The following is a 20,603-nucleotide window of genomic DNA, read 5'->3' on the forward strand; positions in this document are numbered from 1 at the left end:
TAAGACATAGGGTATCGCGCCACTTGGGCGGTGGCTTCTATATTCGTCTGTTTTCCACTATAACTCAGTCAATTTAGAACCAATTGATTTGAAATGTTTACACGGGTAGATACTATACCTATCTCACCACATTCCAAAAGTTGTGTCAATTGGTTCAAATTTGACTGAATATGTAGTGGAAAACAGACGAATATAGAAGCCACCGACCAAGTGGCGCGATTCCCTATCTTTGAAAAAAAAATGGCATAAGGATAAAAATAAATTATTGCAAGCACTGTTAACGATAGTCATATTGGTTTATTCCGTCCGTCCTGTTACAACTTTCCATCATAATTGGGTGGTGCCGTTTCCGGTACAATTTTTGCCACCTTGCGAGGTTCCTTCGCCAATGTCACCGGACACTGCATCTCGGTCCAACCAACCGGAACCATGGGCGTCGGTTCGGAACTCTTATTGGACATGGCGACCGCTACACCGAGCTCGTTTTCGGCCGTCGTCAGGTGGTAGGTGTTAAGCTCGACCAGTGGAAGCTGAAATGTTTTTGCAAGAATAAAGTGAATAAGTTCTTGTGTTGATTAAAACGTTGTCATTACCACTCGAGCCAAAATGATGTCACCTGGTCGGAAGCATTTGTACATTTCAACGCGATCTTTTTCGGTAGCGCGCACATCCTCTTTCCGTAAAATTCCTCTGTTTCATTGTAAAAGATGGTAAGTTATAAGTTGAAAACAAAACTGTTGAAATAAATTTAACATGCACAACTGTCTATGGTTTTAGGTATGTTAATCAAGAGCGCCCATATTTGATCTAGTAGCTTTGCATTATATTTTGAAAAATAATATTTTCTTCTACCATTTTGAGCAAAAATAATATTAAATATTGAACATACAAAAGGTTATGAGCGGAATAGGGTTAAATTACCTGTACGGTCTGTTCAGACAAGTTTTCCCAATACAGATGATAACGCATTTGGCAAATCGTTGGTTTATGACTGTGATCTTCGCCGTTACGACGTCTCCCACCACGGGAACCACCGTTTTGCTTCCGAAGGATGCCACTGAAATGTAGTTATTCTACGGAACAAAGAATATAATCAGTGCTATTACAGAAACCCGAGTGTATCGCCTGTATCTTACCTTATGCCGCTTGCGGAACTTTACCACACCGGAGAGGCTCGCGTGCAGATATCCCAATTTTTCGTACGTTCCTTCACCACCCACTGTGTACTCTGAAACCGCGCAAAGTCGCTGACCCGGCACGCAGATGTGGGTGGCCTGCCCGTCATCCTTTTCGCTTACCATTTTCACCATTGCTCTACACTAGCTTGTCAACTTCTCACAGTTTATAATAAACACGTTAAATTTGAGCAGGGTTTCCGGTGATTATTGGAGTGGAATCTGTAGCGCGGAACACTCAACAGGATGAAATCGAAGAGCAACGATCTCACCCCACAACGAACAACATACTGAATGTAACGAATGTAAACAAAAAACATAAATAGCATAAAACATGCCGCCGGCTGTCATTTTCTGCACGATTAGGAATAATCTTAGAATTTGAGTTAAAATTTACCCAACGGCATACACTGAGAATAGCTCGTCCACTGAAATATATATATATTTAATTATATATAATTTAGCGCAAGCGGTTCAAAGTTTGCATAGGATTTACTATGGGAAAAGTGACACTTTCAAACAAAAAATCCCAGAGGTCACCCCTTGTCTCCCTAATTCAAATCGGTCAACGCTTCTTGTAGAAAAATCATTTATGAAACTTGTAGTGTTCGCAATAATCGAAAATACGCCACGGCCAACGCTGCTAGCTGCTTGCAAAATTGTCTACGTGCTGTTCGTCCAAAAGTAGTACACAGAATGACACTCAAAGCCTCTCGCTTCCTTTACGGAAGCAGGGGATCGACCGACGCTTCGACAAGCCTTTGCGTTTCTTGGCTAACGCAACATTTTGCGTTATGAATCTGCCGTGTTGCCAAATATTCATATTGTGTGAATAATTTTGTGCCTGCTCTTCTTGTTTATATTTTAATGCAATCAATTAGCCAATATGATGTATATATATATAATTTCCAATGCTCAATATTAATTTAACTATCGACTACCCGCTACTACATTCGCTCTCGTCTGTACTCTTCTAAAGCTTGTATATTTTATAGGATTTAATTGTTTTTTTTTTTAATTACATAATTTTGTAATCATGAATAAATAAATAAATAAACTCAAATGCAGTATCATGACACCAAACCATGTTTTTACTATGTTTAAATAATATTTAAAAACTGATTTAAAGTTTGCCGAAATTACAAATGTTGATTCTGAAAAAAAACTCCTATTTTCAAAAGTGAAGTAACAAATAAACTACTATTCTATAGTTCATCGCAACGTTCATTATTCAATTATTGATTACTAAAAGTTATTATTTTAGATTGAAGTGGATCATTATAGGTACATTCACCCTAATATAGTATGATGTAACTACTGTTGATTAACGATACAGTACAACGCATAATTCAAAATTCATTCCGCCATGCGTTAAACCTACCTTAAAACAATCAAATCTTATTTACCTATTACCCAATGATAAAACGCCACAGAAACACATCTAACAGAACCGTTTGCCTTAATTGTTTTATTTGCCATGTTCAAATAAACAAACTCATTGAAATTTTTGAAATGTTTATTTTTTTTTTACTTTATTTTATTATTTATTGTATCTTATTAAAACAAAGTACCGTTTTGGTTCGGTGCACTGATTTCATTATCCGATTACTGATTATTTACATCATCATCGATTATCCCGCACGCGGATTATCCGCGATGCACACGAAAATTCAACGAAACTTGACATTCCAATGTTTACTGCTCGTTCGTTTTAAAACAAAATCACACCAAAAGGAGAAATCAAAGAGTTTGGTAAGTTTTTCGCTTCAAATACTCCGACGCATTCTGAAACATTCAAATATAAATGCATTTTAAAAGTTTTAATTGTTTTACAGTGTGTTGCTACCTACCGTTCTAGTAAAAAACGCGGTATACAAAGTCGTCATCAAACCTGGCCGGTCGCTTCAAGCTTCCCCGTTGGCGAAGAGTTCTGGTGTTTGGATGTTCCTGTAGAGCTGAATCAAGTTCAGGATCTGCTGCTCCTGCTGCTGCTAAGTTGGTCGAATTCGAAACATCAATCTCGGCCGGACCAGGTGCCAGTCTAACATCTTGGACGTTTCTGGTGTATTGAATTCCTGCTGCAGACATCACCACGACTTTGGCTCCGTCTCTAGCAATGACCTCATAACGTTCGGAGGAGAAATTGGGGTCCGTTTTACCCCTTTTCTGTTGGGCCAATAGAACGGTATCACCAGTGACGATATCACTCTCTTTGGCACCTCGCACATGATCAGCGTACTGTTTTGAAGCCAGCTTAGTCTCCGCATCTCTTTCTTTGATCTCCGCCCGATCAAGTTCCTTCGCATCAGAGTTTTCCCACAAGCCAGGGAAGTTGCCCCTATACTTCCACCCAACCATTAATTCAAAAGGGGTGACCTGTAGTCGGGAATGTGGAATCAAGGTGTTGTGTCTGTGCACATATTGCTGTAACGCTTGACGCCAATTTGACCCATCCAGTTTAGATGCTGACAGGGCCTTAATAATTCCAGGGTTTTGGCGCTCCACTGCCCCGTTGCTTTGTGGGCTGAGGGGAACTGATTTACGCACCTTCACTCCCCTATCTTCCCAATATGAGATGAACTTAGCACTTTGGAAAGGTGGCCCATTGTCGCTTTGTATAACGCATGGGTGGCCCCACATCCGGAAAACGTCGTTTAAGGCTGAATTTGTAGAGTTGGCATCTGTCGTCCGCATTTCCACAACATACAAATATCGTGAGTATGTATCAGTCACCACCAGGAACTCTCCAGATCCAAAGGATGGAACCGTTAAGAAATCCACCTGCAGCATTTGCCACGGTCCATCTGGTAGTTCTCGTGATCGTAGAGGTATGGGTGGGTTGCGTCTAGAGAGTTGAGCACATGTTTCACAATTCTTAACGAAGCGAGCAACTTCACCGGACATTCGCGGCCACCAGAAGAATTCGCGCATCACCCTCTTCATGGCTACCTCCCCAACGTGACCACCATGAGCTGAATCCAGTGCTTTGTTTCGTAAAGAATAGGGTAGGACTACTCTGTTATCTTTGAAAACCAATGAGCCTAGGCAGTGCATATCACGTTTTTGGGCTTCGTATGCTCGCAGATCAATTGGCCATTTGTTTGACATCATCGCTTCCCTCACGGATATCAGTTCGCTGTCGTTTTCAGATACTTCTTCTATTTGATCCCAGGTTATAGTCATATTACCTGTGTCCAGAGAATAAAGGTAATGGTTTTCGGCATCTGAATCGAACGGGATCGATTCTTGAGTCTCTGGTATAAGACGAGACAATGCATCGGCAACATTTTGGTTTCCTGGTACTCTTTGTATGTCAAAGTCGTAAGGCTGTAGGCGCAAAGCCCAGCTCTCTGCCCGAGAAACAGCCCGCTTCCCCAAACGGTGATTGGCGTTGAAAATGTACTGTATTGCCTCTGCGTCTGTCCGAATTGTGAACGGTCTTGTCAGCAAATAGTAGGAGAACCGCTCGACGCCCCAAACCACTGCAAGAGCCTCTTTTTGGGTCTGGGGGTATCGTTTTTCAGAATCAGTCAAAGCTTTTGATGCGCAGGCTATTATCCTTGGAACTGCGTTTTCGTCGATTTGGATTAGTACTGCTCCTAGCCCTACCGGTGAAGCGTCCACGTATAGCTCTATACGATCAGTCAGACTATAGTAGCCGAGCCGTTTTATTGAGTCAAGGGCCTCGCCTTTCAGAATGTTGAACTCATCCTCTTCCTGAGCGGTCCAGTAAAATTTCTCCAAATTGGCTAGCTCTCGCAAGTGTTCAGATTTAGATGCTCGGTGTATGATGAAACGATCGACAAATGTGATTAACCCCAAGAAGCTTTTGACTTCCGCGCAATTAGTCGGTCGTCGAAAGTTCTTTATCGCTTGAATTTTTTCTCCTTCAACTTGCCAGCCATCCGGCGTAAGTTGGAATCCGATGAACTTGACTGTCTGGCTTCCGAAGACACATTTATCCTGGTTTAGTCTCACGTTATGGTTAGAAAGACAAGCTAGTACCTTTGCAAGATTGGCGTCATGTTCCGCCTTAGTTCTACCGAACACCAGTACATCGTCCAAAAAATTTTTGCAACCATCACATCCAGCCAACACTGTTCGTTGCAATGTTTCCTGAAATAGATCAGGTGCATTGCAAAGACCGAATGGGAGTCTTACACAGCGGTACATTCCCAACTCTGTGTAAAAATTAGTCAGATGGCGCGAGTCTTTGTGCAATTCAATATGAAAGAATGCATTCGATAGGTCTATCGTGGAAAACCACTTAGCTCCATGTAGCTCGGCAAGTATCTTTTCCAGCGTTGGCATCGGGAACGGGGTTCGATGGATATAACGGTTTGGTCCTCGTAAATCTATAACAAGACGTATATCGTCCTTACCTTTAGGGACTACTAGCATGGATGAACAAAATGATGTGTCCATACCATCGACCACTCTTTCGATTATGTCCGCAGCCACCAGATTACGGAGTCTTTCTTCAACCAAGGGTTTAACTGCCAGTGGTATGTTAGTGAATACGTTCCTGCATGGTGGCCTTGACGTGTCGTAATAGATCTTGACCGGCGGTACGTTGAATTTCGGGAATATTCCTTCCAAAACTGTTGCAATTTCTCCAGCGTACGGAGATCCTTGAAAAGCGGACTCTGCTTGCAGTTTCACTGGAACTTGCAGACCAAGTAACAGAATGCTATATCGTGATGCTGTAGTTCTTCCAATCAATGCTCGATTTTCTTTCACTACATAGAATTTCTCTACGCAAGTTAGTCTATCGTCGGAAATATAAAGAGGAGCATGAAAAGTTGCCAAGACTTCAATGCTGTCTTTCGTTGCATAGGCTTTGAGGGACTTGTCTGACTTATGCTGAACGTTGAGAACACCACTACTGTAGCCTGCATTTGCCGTTAGTGCCAAGAACATACTTTCTGTAAAAGTATTTACCTGCGCACCGGAGTCTATCATGAAAGTGCAAGGCATTCCAGACACTTGTGCTGCAATGATGGCATCATCTTTTGTTGTGAGCTGGAATTCAGCGCTGGTAAAAGCGACCTTTAGCACGCTCGTACCAGCTGGCTCTTTCTGACTCTTATTTGTCTGCACTGTATTTCTGGAACACTCGGGTACAATCGCCATCACGTCTGAAACTTTTGGTGTGCTGATCTGTTCATATAAACTTGTGTTACAAATAGGTCAACTTAGGCAAGACAGTTTCCATACCTTCATCTCGTTTACAAAAAGTTGTGCCTCCTGCGGTTTCTTTTCAAGGTGGACGGAAACGGTTCGGGCCTTGCATTGAGAACGCTCGGATGCAATTCTTACCGTATTCAACGTCGTGTTCACCTATTTGTGTGATTTTTTTTAACATATATATATAAATTAATACAATTATGATTACCTTGGCATCATTCACGAGTTGTGCGTTCTGTGCAAGGGGAATGACATATCCTTTTCTAACCGAAATATCCGCATTTATCCGTTTCTAACCGTCGTTAACCGCGTCTAACTTCTGCTCACTTAACAGCTCGCTTAGCAACGGTTAGCGACGGTTAGAAACGGATAAATGCGGATATTCCGGTTAGAAAAGGATATGTCATTCCCCTTGGTTCTGTGTTGATATACTAGGGTGTTCGGATACCATCTTTGTGACGTTCGCCACCGCATGCGAGCGTGCTGGCTTCATCTGTAAAATTGTAGATTTACTCTAGTGATTTATTTGATTCTTCTCTTTTAGTGACTCTGTTTTCATATAAACATTAATGAATAGTATTCCATTTCAATTGTACTATGAAATTATGTTAATCTTTTTTTTTTAATTCTTTTTTTTTTATTATTATTTTTTTTTAGGTATTCAAAGATGCTTTATGGAAATAATTAAAATTCAGTCGGTACACTTACTGGCTCAACCGGCTTCGAGTCGTCGTTCGCTTCATCAATGGCAGCTATCGTCGGCGGAGTACTGCCAACTGGTTCTCTAGTGGATTGCATTGTCCCCATCTCCCTTGCACGAGAGCGGCAGGCTCGTCGAATATGACCTCGGCGGCCACAGAAGATGCACGTTTTGTCTTGGTGACTGCAGACGCTGGCGTCGTGATATACGCTGTTGCACCTCCAGCATTTTGGTTCACGTAAAGGATGAAGATACGGACCACTTCCGACGTTAGATTGTCTTCCTCTTGGAGCGCGAAAAGCACCCCTCAAAGGACGGTTGCCATAATTTTGGAAGCTTCTTTGCTGGAGTTGTCCTGCTGGATTTCTAAACGACCTTGTAGTTGATGCGCTTACTGATGCAACCATGTTTGACTCGGCCTTCTGGTACTTCTTACGCACAAACTCCTCATTGAGTTTGATTGCTTCAATTTCGCGGACTTTGTCTATTAGATCCGTAAAAGACTGGTTGCGACTTAGCATCTTCAGTGCAACAGTACGAACCTCACGATTTGTAGCATGTTCGGCGACGGTAGCTACGATCTGCTCAAATTCCTTCGTGTCATCGAAATCGCAGAGGTGCGCCATCGATCCAACTCTAGTTATGTATGACAGATCTGACTCACCTGGCTTTTGGGTCAACAATGCCAACTTTCGCCTCATTAGCATTACATCCGACCCCGACCCAAAATAGGATTTCAGCCGTGCCATCGCGTTGGCGAATGGAGAACGAACGACGTCTGGATCATTACTGGAAGATTTCGTATTTTTGAATATTTCAAGGAGGCGTGCTCCGGCTTTGACTTTGAAAACGGTGTATTTTGTGAACTCGTCTTCGATTCCTGCTAGTATCATTGAGTCAGACAATAAGTCCTTCCATGCTTCGAACGAATGGCGATGTATTTCACCATCTTCTGCAGGCTTACACTCCGGAACGCTCAGTGAAGCAATCGAGAGTTGATTGATAGATGTATACAGCCTGGATTCTTCCACGTTTGGGCCTATTCTACGCGTGCTGCAAAGGCGATTCTCACGTCCAAACTCAGATCCTGTTCCGTTTCCTGAAGTATTTCCGTCATTTTGATTTCTGCGTGTTTCCACGATCCCACCGGGTGTCATCCTGCGAGTATCGCCAAATGGACTTCCACCCTCGACGTCGGATCTTCTTCCTTCGCCTGCAGCGTCCCATGAATTAGATATTTCTGCTTCTCCTGCGATACCATAGCCATCGGGGCGACTGATATCCTTCGCATTCTGGACTTGTACCTGTCTGCGAGCGTCGCTAAATCGATTTTCCCGCGTGAATTCAGATCTTGTTCCTTGTCCTGAAGTATTCCAGGCAGCTTGGTGCATTCGTCCTTCCACCAGCGCCGCGGATATCGTACCACGAGCGTCACCAAGTCGTCTATCTCTCTCGTAGTCGGATTCTCTTCTTTCGCCTACAGCCTCGCCTGTAGCGTTCCATGGATTAGATGCTTCTGCTGTTTCTGCGATACCGTTATCATCTTGGGGATCGTTATCTTCCAGATTCTGGGCTGGTACCTGTCTGCGAGCCCCGCCCACTCGATTTTCACGCGTGATTTCAGATCTTGTACCGTCTTCCGAAGTATTCCAGGCAGCTTGGGATCGGTGTCCTCCCACGAGCGCATCGGTTATCGTGCTATGAGCATCGCCAAATCGGTTTTCCCTCTCGTAATCGGATTCTCTCCTTTCGCGTGCATCATCCCAACGATTAGATGGTGCTACTTCGTCTGCGTTATCGGGGGGTCTGTTATCTTCCATTCCGTCGACAGTCGCGTTTCCCTCGGCATGGAGTGCCATGAGTTCATCGTTCAAGCGTTGGCTTTGTTCGAGTTCTGCCATAAGGCGAGCGTTTCTTGCCCTTTCGGTTGCTAATTCTTGAGTGAGGTCTTTCATCCTATATCGTTTTTTCTGCTTTTTCTCTACTACCGCTTGTTCTTGTGCCGACACATTTTCAATTGGCAGTCGCTGTGTTAAGTCTTTCTTACTGTAAACTTTCTTTTTCGCTTTCGTACTCATTGCTTTATCTGAAAGTTTCAAACAAACGAAAAACAATATTATATTCTCCGTTGCAAACATAATACTTTAGTAATTCTTTTATTTATTTTTTGACTGTTATCAGTTCGTGTGTTGAGACCGAGACCGCTCGAACACATTTTTTTTAGGTATATGTAGATGGTATGTCGAGACCGAAACCGCTCGGACACATTGGTTTACAACTTACTGCTGACGTACCGCTCAGTTGTGTTTTGAGACCGAGACCGCTCAAACACTTTTTTTTTTCTTTGAATATGTGTCGGTGGTGTGTCGAGACCGATACCGCTCGAACACATTAATTTCCGTTTTCTTTTTTTTTTTTGCCAAGGGTGTGTCGAGACCGAGACCGCTCGGACACAAAGTTTTTTTTTCACTTTACCGACTGCAAAATTTCGGATGGTGTGCTGAGGCCGAGACCGCTCACGCACATTTGTATGTATCATGTAACGTTGTTCTATTCCATAATTTTCACTACTTTCTGTGTATTTTATATGAAACTCTCTCTAGCATGTGTATGGTTATGTTTGTGTGATGTTTGGTGGTCTACCAGTGCTCTCTCTTTCATACAAACACTTAAAAAAAACAATAAGCGGTTAACATTATCACACTCTCTTAGCACATCAATTTGGGTATATTTTTTTTTTTGCTCAATTACACTATTTATGTTTTCAATCACTGCCGTTCAAAATGAACGTCGCTCTTTTCCGTACAATTCACTATTTTAGCCGTACTCTACCAAAACCCACCTCCAATCTATCAGTAATCCCGTAAAATCAAGGCGCCATTTTGTTTCTCTTATGTTTCGGTATACCCTCATCACTCACATTTTTCCATCGCGTAAACTCCATGATAACTCAAAATGTCCAAAGCGGTTGATATTCTCACCTTAAACTTTTATTATCACTTTCGTATTCACATATTATTACTTACCTACCGGCTCCGCCATGTAGTGTTCGCAATAATCGAAAATACGCCACGGCCAACGCTGCTAGCTGCTTGCAAAATTGTCTACGTGCTGTTCGTCCAAAAGTAGTACACAGAATGACACTCAAAGCCTCTCGCTTCCTTTACGGAAGCAGGGGATCGACCGACGCTTCGACAAGCCTTTGCGTTTCTTGGCTAACGCAACATTTTGCGTTATGAGTCTGCCGTGTTACCAAATATTCATATTGTGTGAATAATTTTGTGCCTGCTCTTCTTGTTTATATTTTAATGCAATCAATTAGCCAACATGATGTATATATATATAATTTCCAATGCTCAATATTAATTTAACTATCGACTACCCGCTACTACAAAACTTTCCTTCGAAGACCGCAAAACAATTGGATGCTTGTGGAAAAAGTTATTGATTTATTACCGAATAGTGATCCAACGAACGGCTTTTTGGTTTGTTTTATTAGCTGCTGCTGTTTCTGGGGGTGGTGATGCCTCCCGCCATCCCATGCAACAACGGCAGCAGCAGTGCTGCTGATAAAACAAAACAAAAAGCCGTTCGTTGGATCACTAATCGGTAATAAATCAATAACTTTTACCACAATCATCCAATCGTTTTGCGGTCTTCGAACAAGGGGAATGACATATCCTTTTCTAACCGGAAAATCCGCATTTATCCGTTTCTAACCGTCGCTAACCGTTGCTAAGCGAGCTGTTAAGTGAGCAGAAGTTAGACGCGGTTAACGACGGTTAGAAACGGATAAATGCGGATATTTCGGTTAGAAAAGGATATGTCATTCCCCTTGTCTTCGAAGGAAAGTTTCATAAATGATTTTTCGCTTGCGCTAAATTATAGTTCCACCGATTGCGCTGAAATTTTGTACAGTTCATATGGGACCTAAATGGGATCTAAAAAGTCGACTGGAGCAAGGATTTATTTTTTCCATACAAGCGTGTCCCATTCTAATTCACATACTTGCGCATTGCGCAGCTCCTGTACGATGCGACCACCGACGAACCGACGTGACAGCTAGAACAAATAAATTCAAATTTGTTGTCCGCGACGCCATGATGAAAAATAGCCAAACACTATCGCCACCTCTATAACCAAGGGGAATGACATATCCTTTTCTAACCGGAATATCCGCATTTATCCGTTTCTAACCGTCGCTAACCGTTGCTAAGCGAGCTGTTAAGTGAGCAGAAGTTAGACGCGGTTAACGACGGTTAGAAACGGATAAATGCGGATATTTCGGTTAGAAAAGGATATGTCATTCCCCTTGTCTATAACGGCTCGCGATGATTTGATAGCACAGAGAACAGACATCCAAGCTAGAACAAATTTCATTCAGAAAGTTGTGTAAGGATTTGCATCTTCACTTGAGTAAGGTTGCAAACCAATACACAATGACATCACTAACGCCGCCAAACACCATATTGCCACAGTCAGTGGTGAATTGAAACATTTCAAGTGGTGAATTCAATTAGTATGGGAAATTAACCGATTGCAGCGCCACGCTATTGCCACTTGTGTTGCTGATTTCAAATGACCGTTAAATTCCTTACACAGTTTCGGAACCGGACTTGGATGTCTGTTCTCTGTGTTGATAGCTCGACACCGAACCCCCGTGTGTTCATATAGGAAACGGTTCGCATCTGCGCTGATTTGACAGAAGCAATCGCTCGCTTCGGTGGTCGACCGTTAAATTGGGGGGGGACACTTTTGAATCACCACTGTCACGTCGGTTCGTCGGTGATGCGACCACCGACGAACCGACGTGACAGTGGTGATTCAAAAGTGTCCCCCCCCCCCCCAATTTAACGGTCGACCACCGAAGCGAGCGATTGCTTCTGTCAAATCAGCGCAGATGCGAACCGTTTCCTATATGAACACACGGGGGTTCGGTGTCGAGCTATCAAATCATCGCGAGTCGTTATAGAGGTGGCGATAGTGTTTGGCTATTTTTCATCATGGCGTCGCAGACAACAAATTTGAATTTATTTGTTCTAGCTGTCACGTCGGTTCGTCGGTGATGCGACGACGGTCAGACGTCAAACTCGTTTTGACATCGATTTTGACATTGACAGTGCTTTTTAGTTGGGTTTTGCCCCAGCTAGCGAACATCCAACCATCGAGACAGCCCATCTAACGAGCCGCCAACGAACGAATCGGGACTGTACATTCCTGTCCGTTGTTCCGTGCTAAAAGTCATTGCCATTAAATCACTTGTAATTTTTCATTTTCGGTTTCTGTAATGTTTTTGGGCTTTGGGAACAATAGGTTGTTCGCCTAAAGTCCCTTAAAAGATAAGAAAGGATAAAAGCTATTTGAAATTCCACAAGAAAAAGTTATTAGGTGGAACAACACTCAGCGAAAAAAACTAGCGAAATTCATCGAAATGAAAATTTGCTATAACTAATTCTTATGGATGACATAAGAATACTTTATGAATATTGATAGTGCTTGCTATGACAAATTTCATAAGATAAACTTATGAAAAGAACAAAAAAATCTTAGAATGATGCAGACTGGATTCGATCCATGAACGTCGGGATCACCGAGCCCGTGTTTTATCCACACGGCTACCGACGCTTGAGAATTCCATGTTGCTAAACAAGAATAAAAGCCAAGCTGTTATTGCGGAGATTCCACCTGTTTAGACTCCTGCGCGAAAATTAGTTGCGTGGATTTTTCTTGCGTGGGCCCACAGATATTTAACCAAACCGCGTCCTGGTGAATATTTTACGCTGTGTTGTTAGGTACACATTTGGTGATAGTTTTGCATAGTAAACAAACATTTATAACGCACCTACGCTGAAAATGAGCCTAATCATTCATTTGCGTCGGAATCTATAAATCTTCACAACGGGCAATAGAAGATTTTTCGTCATAGAGTGACCTTATGAAATTCATCCGAATCATTATGAAATACATATTTACAGGCCGTTTCATAAGTTGGCCCTTATGGAAATCTTAAGGTTATTTGGCTGAGTGAAGGTAATCAAAAAAATAATTGGATGTTCTCTAGAAAAAAGAAAGCATGAACAAACGAGATTCCTAATTTGAACGAACGTCGTGTTTATTCAGTGAGAAACTTTTCGAACTCCTTGCATGCCAGCAAAAAAAGTTCAGTTATATAACTTTACTACAAGCTAATAAATCATTATCTTAAAACTCAAAACTTATCAAACGTAGTTTTTGACTCCAAAACTTATAGTTCAAATCTCGCGCTCAATAGCACTTTAAATCCAAGTCAAGCGGAAATCCCTATCATTGTTCTGCATCATGACGATCCGCTGGTAGAGGGCTATTGCTGGTCCTAGTTTCAATCCGAACCCGGACAGGACATCCGATTTTCTCATCAGAACTAGGGATGGTCCGTCAATTTCCTAGAATTGAAAAATTGGTTACATTTCGTCGATTAAAAGTCCTAATCTTTCAACATACCTGTTCTTTGAACAAATGAGCGTAATCCGGGAAATAATGTTTGAAGTACTGAAACACATCTTCGCAAGACCAGTTCTGAATGTCCTCAAAATTGTCCAACCGGGGATCGAACTTTTCCTCGACGTTATCCACATCGTTGTTCTCCTCAGTGGTGTCATTCTGATCGGTCGGTTCCATCTCATCGGCTTCTTCCTCTTCCTCCTCATCCTCGTCCTGCTGATCATCGTCCTCCTCCTCATCTTCATCATCGTCGTCGTCTTCCATGTCTTCCGGCTGAACGATACTATCGTTCACCGGACCTGAATCCGACAAAGAAAAAGAATCTTTTCGTATCTCATTGTCACTGAATCCGGCAAATTCCTGGTGTGCTTCATCATCGGCATTGTCTGCCGATTCCGGACGTTCAATGACCGTTGAGGATTGCTTTTCGGGTTGAGATCGAGACTGCTTGACGGGGCTGATGACACCTTGGCAGCGTTTGCAAACCCAGGGACTGCTGTCATTGGACGGTCCGTGGCAATTTGCGTGGAATGCATTTTGGCAATCGCAGCAGTAAAGTAGATTTCCCTAAAATATGGCACGTGGTTAGTGAGATGCATGATCTCTATGGTTCAGATAGCTTTCAAGAAATATTTTAGTATATAAGGAAGTAATAATAACTTTTGAGTCCCTATCTTTTATTAAGGTTTTCTAATGCAAAAATAGAATACCAGCTGTGTATTACATATATTAACATTATCTTCAAAAATCGTATCGACTAGGTATTATCAAACCTGGTGTGATGGTTAGAACACTTGACTATCACGCCGAGGACCTGGGATCGAATCCCACTCCCCACAAACTCGCAAAATGTGAGTTCTTCCTTCGTGGGTCCCGAGATGAACTAGCCTAGGGCTAAAAATCTCGTTAATACAGATAAAAAAAAATTCAACAACTACAACGGCTTTCTTAACTTAATTTAACTTTAAAATATAGCAATACTTACGCCTCGTAACGATTTTCCACAAACGACGCACTCGATACACTGGAAACAGCGAAAGTTAAGCCGAATCGGAAATTTCTGATAGACGGGATGAGCTCGCAAGCATTTTGAATGTGCTAGAAAATACATATAGAAGTTCAAAAAATATATGGGTTAGTCAAACAGTTTTTTTTTATTGAATGCTTGTACGGCTACTAGAATGGGGCACGTTCGGTGTAGTACTAGGTTAAATTTGTAGTAATTAGCTCAATTTTAGAATGGCGAGAGGGTCAACTCTCCGTTTCTGCAATGAAATGGTGCAAAAAACGTGGGTATTATGATTCTTTGCCTAATTTGATGTTGTTTGAGCAAAACTTTGGATAACTATGCTGTTTATGTTGCAAGAAATGGAGAAAACAACAACACTGTTGCCCACGTTATAGTTACAATTTTAGAATGGCGAGAGGGTCAACTCTCCGTTTCTGCAATGAAATGGTGCAAAAAACGTGGGCATTATGATTCTTTGCCTAATTTGATGCTGTTTGAGCAAAACTTTGGATAACTATGCTGTTTATGTTGCAAGAAATGGAGAAAACAACAACACTGTTGCCCACGTTATAGTTACAACATGCTTTTACTCGGTAGCTTAGTTGGAAAACTAGGGGCGGGACAGTGCGTAATACCGATGCTAATACCGCCTAATAAATATTAGTTTCCTAATCTTCGTGGTTCACCGAATCATTTTTTGTGTAGTATGTCATGATTTTCCATACAACAAACAACTGTCACGAATACAAAAGATGGAGATACGGTTCGTCGAAGGTTGTTCTTTAATTTGTTCAATTATAAACCCTTTTTTGTTTTGATTATGTATTTTAGCTGTGAAAACAACGTGAGTTTCACTGCACTGGATGGCTCTCGAAAGCCCATATCGCTGGACGTAGGAAAATTCAAAAAAATAGCTCCATCAAATGTGATTCGATGCACTCCAATTGCAAGTCCCAAGCAGGAGCTGATTGCGGAAAACCGTTGTCTTCAAATGCGTGTATCCAATACCTAAGTCCTAAATATAAAAGAAAAACTTCATAAGCTGACTGTGTTTCTTAACTGTTCATATTTCCCTTGATATTTACAGAATGTGAAAATTGGAATTAACAGAACTGGGAATTTTTCTACTCCAATGCCGTTTTAGGTTTGGTGCACTGAAAGTTTAATTTTGTAGGGCCTAGCTAATTGAATACTGAACTAGATATTGGCCATATTGATCTGGAGATAGACTCTGGGTAATATTTCAGCTGGCGAATTATCGGTGTGCTTTTGATAATTGTAGATACAAGCTTTTGGGACGTAGATGTTAATACGAGATACCACAGTTTGGAGGTCCATCAGCGATATTTGCGAAATCGTTGCTCCGGGACTGAAAAGTACGATAGAATAGCGATATGCAACTGATTTCATACAACCTGAAACCAATGAAATTACGCATTTCTTGTTGCTGACATTTCAAATCGACCCAGTTCAAAAAGCATGGCATACTTCGTTCAAAAATGGATTTTATCTGGTATTAATATTTCTAATACTGCTTAATACCGCTAATGAATATTAGAGCTGTCCCGCCCCTAGTTGGAAAAGCATTTGTCTGGCGAATAAGGGTCGTGAGTTCAAATCTCACCTGAGCTGTGGATTTTTTCGGAATTTCATCAATAATCACGCAGAAAAATATATTGTAAAGGCAAAAGTATTCTGAATAGATTCAACAAATTTTATTGTTGACTCAGGGCTTACCGGCAACTTTTTTTGAATCAATGATTTCGCTTATTTACTTCAAAAAATAGAATTGTTGTTTCTAAAATCGTTTGTAAATTGACAACTGTCAATAACAAATGATAAATTTTGTTGAAACAAAAAATCAAATTCGTTGAACCAACAAACGCAATGTATTGATGTAACTGTAGCAATCGCATTGAAACTAAAATGCATTATTGTTGTTTTTTTTGTTATTGAAAAAAGAAAACAAAAAAAAATAGAAATACAATAGTTTTCATTCACGATATTTATTGTTTAAATTTGCAACTTCATAGATATGGACTGCAACACACATCAAAGAAACACATTTTTGGAAACGCTGCCGGAAAAAAATCTGAATCAATTATTCGCAGATTCGTTCCGCCAGAAAAAAAAACTCTTTCTTCATGCATTCTGGTGAGCTGAAATATGATTAAATATTGATAAAAATCGACAATTAATACAAAGTTCATAGACTTACCTTAAAAAATAATGATAATACTCGCAACAAACCCTTTTAGATTAGGTAAATGAAGCAAAAAATCACAGTAGATTTACAATCAAGTTAACTTTTCTTCGTGATTTCACAATGGCTCTTCTCTGTTTGCCTTGTGAATAAAGCATTAAGGTTGTCGTCATTGGACCAAACATTATTGTTGATTCTACAAAATCCAATTATATAAACAACAATAATTTGCAATTGAAATAAAACTCGAGAAGTAATGATTCATTCAATTCAAAAATTTGTTGATTTAAAAAATATGTTGCATTGAAGTGAAAAAATAGGTGGATTGATTCAATATACACAAACTTGGTTAATTCTAAGCATTAGGTTTTTTATTTCTACTAAGCAAAATTTGTCTGCGATTAATTTATCTATCTTTTCATGTATATGTTGAGTTCATTAAAAAAAACATTGACCACACGGATCGGTATACCGAAGATTTTACCCTAAGTCAACATACTTGTTGTTAATTTTGATTATGCTTTCAAGAATACTTGATGAAAAAATGAAAATTATATTTTTTTTTTTGAAAAAAAAGATTAGTCTTTGAATTAAGCAGAGACATAGAATGATATTTAATTTAATGATGTTCCAGAATAAGTGGATCAGTGGATTTATCGGCAATAGGACACAATCGATGAAGTACTAGATTTGTTACTTCAGTAGTAATGAGTTGAAGTCGTGTATGATGAGATGAAAAATTCTCCTTTCTGTAATGAAATGGTACAAACAGATGTAGGATTTCGCAGTAACAATGCACAGTGGTCCACGAACCAGATTTACAAGGAAAGATACATGCAGCGTAGGCCGTCCCTTATTTTGCAAAACTTAGAAATGTTATAAGTTCGTTAGTGGAAAATGATCGTTTTAACTAAAAAATGATCGCGTCAAAATTTGAAGTCCGTATCTCAAGGCTAAGTGGTCTAAAGTTGTCAAAAATTGTATGGGACCAAAAAAACTGATTTTGGTGATTTTGGGACCCTAAAGGGCCAAAAATGTGCTTAGATTTGCGATATTGCGCGCAAACCCCAAAATTTTATTCCCACCTTTGGGTTTCCGCGCCGAAGACCCAGCGCCAGATTCGGCGACAAAGAAAACTGACAGCAGTCGCCGAACAGTTGGCAATCCTGATATTTGACGGCGGCCGCCCGATAGACATGGGAGTGGATTGTTGTCACGCAAATAGATCTTTTCGCTGAAAATGCATGTGTATTGAGTTATTGTTGACAGACTTTCTGCAGTGTTAGTGTGAAATTCAGCGACTTTCTGTATCGCGTAAGCTTTCGCTGGAAGAAAACGTCATGTTGTTCAGCGAAGCAAGGAAAATTTTCAGTGAAAAAAGCAATATCTCTACTCGTTTTTGAGTTATTGAACAACATAGGGTAAGTTTCCTTCGGAATCTAAAAAAATGGTCAAAAATGCTGATTTCTCAGTTGTTTTTTGACAATATCTTGGAATCGAGTAGAGATATCGCAAATCTAAGCACATTTTTGGCCCTTTAGGGTCCTAAAAAATCACCGGTTTTAGTGGAATAGCGTATTTGTTTTGCCGAAAAAAATTCATGTTTTTTGGTCTTATACAAATTTTGACAACTTTTAGGCCCCTTGAGGGACCACTTAGCCTTAAGATACGGACTTCAAATTTTGACACGATCATTTTTTAACTAAAATGATCATTTTCCACTAACGAACTTATAACATTTCTAAATTTTGCAAAATAAGGGACGGCCTAATGCAGCGCCTTCAAATGATTTTTTAGACAAATATGGTCTTCTACAAAGTTGTTGCTAATAATAAGGCCCTCTTTCCAATGTACATGAAAATTAGGGTGGTCCATATTTTCACAGAAATTGGGTTTTTTAATTTAGAAAAAATCAATGATTTTATATTTTTAAACGAGAGAGCACTTTTTTTCTGAGCCACTATGATTTTTTTTTTCAGATTTTTAGAACTTTATTTTGATACCCAAAATCAATTTCAAAGAGATTTTTTCAAATCACCTTTTGACAGCTGGGCAACTGTTTGGCAGCTTCGCCCAGTACAAAATGCGAGGTGATTCAACAAATCGCTCCCATACAAACTTCGAACTGATTTTAAAATAGGTTGCCGGGCATTAAAATTCATGACAATTTGAATTTCGGCTCAGTTCGGCGTGCAGATTCAGAATATGGAATTATCTCAACACCGCTAAAGAAGCCAATTGGAAACCAAACTTTTTTATTTGCAAGAATAACTATATACATTCTTCGGAAAAGTTGGAGACCTATCAATTTGTGTATTTCATTTCGCTCTATCTTTTTTATTTCAATTTTCTCATCAAAGTCGTCAAAGAACCACTTTTAGAGCTTCCAAAAACGTACATTTCCGTACGCTAAGAATGTTGCTACGTCATTCCGTTCAAAAGATATTGATGATTTTCTAGAAAAAATAGGCACTTTTCAAGTATTTTTTACTTGAATTACAAAAATAACACCTCTCTAATTTTTTGATATGTTTTATAACAATATTTCTTCTTTTGAATGCTGGAAAAAGATATTGTTTATCTTTGCCCCAACTCGTAATATCGCCTTTTGAACAAACTATGATTTTTAAAGAAAAACACTCATAACTTTTGAACCAAAAAAGAAAACGATCGTCTCAGCGCACGGAACAACGCGTTTTCAAATGCTCTACAAGTGTTTCTTGGGCGACTTTGATGAGAAATTGAAACTGAAAAAGCTAATGCCAGAAAACCTGTTTTTCTTGAATCGCCCTAAGCTAATTCTGAAATGTATCTCTAGATTGGTCAATTTGAAAGCTACAAAAAAACTGTCTTCAACAAACTTGCTCAAAATTGATAGGTCTCCAACTTTTCCGAAGAATGTATATAGTTTTTCTTGCAAATAAAAAAGTTTGGTTTCCAATTTCTGTGAAAATGTGGATCACCCTAATTTTCATGTACATTGGAAAGAGGGCCTTATTATTAGCAACAACTTTGTAGAAGACTATATTTGTCAAAAATTCATTTGAAGGCGCTGTATTCATCTTTCCTCGTAAATCTGGTTCGTGGACCATTGTGCAATGAAATTAAATACACAATCAAAATCAACCACTGTTACTACGAAATCCTACAACAGAGCGAGTATTATAAATTTGATTTCTGTTAGAATATTTGTGCTCATTCTGCGAATGGAGTGACGTGAGAAAAGTCGGAGTCGTATATCGAGGTGAGGAATCCACTCTCGAATGAAGTGACTCGCCGTGTAAATCAAATGGAGAGTCACCTCATTCGAGTCGAGATTTCTCACCTCGATATACGACTCCGACTTTTCTCACGTCACTCCATTCGCAGAATGAGCACAATTATAATTATAGCAGACGTTCAGACCAAACGCATTGTATATCATTACGTTGTGAAAACGTCAACTTTTCACTGAGCAAAAGAGCGCTAAAACGGCCTACATATTTTTTTTAATCATTTTCGTGTATGTAATCAATAGTAGGATGAACTACATGTTAAATAAGGTTGATTGACCATGATACTCAGTCGTGCTTCAATCTGCAGAAGTATGTAACAAAGAAAAAATCCTATTTAAACCTCATTTTTCGTAATGACAAAAAACTTTGTACAGTGACCCCACAATTTATGAATCGGCAAAAAAGACCACAGTTTATGGATCACTCATTTGATCAACACGATGATTCATAAATAGTGTACAAAATTAAGGTGTGGGGTCACTGTATGCAACTAATTGCAAAACTCGATTTTTTCAGCACTCATCGTATTTATCCTCGACTTGTGCTGAAAAATCATCATTTTGCAACTTGTTGC

At 40.1% G+C, this 20,603-nt stretch overlaps 3 protein-coding genes across 3 annotated transcripts in view; all 3 read right to left on the bottom strand.

Annotated features, from left to right (window-relative positions):
* Nucleotides 1-277: 277 nt before the first annotated feature.
* Nucleotides 278-1,477, bottom strand: LOC134285926 (exosome complex component CSL4-like). Its single transcript, XM_062847481.1, has 4 exons — nucleotides 1,137-1,477; nucleotides 922-1,073; nucleotides 594-690; nucleotides 278-530 (listed from the first exon to the last, which is right to left on the bottom strand). The coding sequence occupies exons 1-4, from the start codon at nucleotides 1,308-1,310 to the stop codon at nucleotides 315-317; spliced, it is 639 nt and encodes a 212-aa protein (XP_062703465.1). The 5' UTR covers nucleotides 1,311-1,477; the 3' UTR covers nucleotides 278-314.
* Nucleotides 1,478-2,129: 652 nt separating this feature from the next.
* LOC134285931 (uncharacterized protein K02A2.6-like) lies at nucleotides 2,130-4,725 on the bottom strand. The gene is made up of 2 exons (XM_062847486.1): nucleotides 3,026-4,725; nucleotides 2,130-2,960 (listed from the first exon to the last, which is right to left on the bottom strand). The coding sequence occupies exon 1, from the start codon at nucleotides 4,356-4,358 to the stop codon at nucleotides 3,030-3,032; it is 1,329 nt and encodes a 442-aa protein (XP_062703470.1). The 5' UTR covers nucleotides 4,359-4,725; the 3' UTR covers nucleotides 2,130-2,960; nucleotides 3,026-3,029.
* An 8,424-nt stretch (nucleotides 4,726-13,149) lies between these two features.
* LOC109431400 (variant-silencing SET domain-containing protein) overlaps nucleotides 13,150-20,603 on the bottom strand; it is a 29,237-nt gene continuing 21,783 nt past the window's right edge. Inside the window, exons 4-6 of the mRNA XM_062847488.1 lie at nucleotides 14,528-14,640; nucleotides 13,543-14,109; nucleotides 13,150-13,484 (exon numbers count right to left, since the gene is read on the bottom strand). Coding sequence (XP_062703472.1) covers nucleotides 13,338-13,484; nucleotides 13,543-14,109; nucleotides 14,528-14,640 — 827 coding nt within the window. The 3' untranslated portion in view covers nucleotides 13,150-13,337. The remainder of the gene's footprint in view (nucleotides 13,485-13,542; nucleotides 14,110-14,527; nucleotides 14,641-20,603) is intronic.

Source organism: Aedes albopictus, chromosome 1 (assembly GCF_035046485.1).
Source record: "Aedes albopictus strain Foshan chromosome 1, AalbF5, whole genome shotgun sequence".
Taxonomy (NCBI): domain Eukaryota; kingdom Metazoa; phylum Arthropoda; class Insecta; order Diptera; family Culicidae; genus Aedes; species Aedes albopictus.

Excerpts from the sequence above, each read along its gene's own strand:
- LOC134285931 (XM_062847486.1), bottom strand. The coding sequence starts at position 4,358 with ATGACTATAACCTGGGATCAAATAGAAGAAGTATCTGAAAACGACAGC.
- LOC134285926 (XM_062847481.1), bottom strand. The coding sequence starts at position 1,310 with ATGGTGAAAATGGTAAGCGAAAAGGATGACGGGCAGGCCACCCACATC. Across the intron at positions 691-921 it reads TGTCTGAACAGACCGTACAG|AGGAATTTTACGGAAAGAGG; the intron begins GTAATTTAACCC and ends ACAATGAAACAG. Across the intron at positions 531-593 it reads ACATCATTTTGGCTCGAGTG|CTTCCACTGGTCGAGCTTAA; the intron begins GTAATGACAACG and ends AAAACATTTCAG.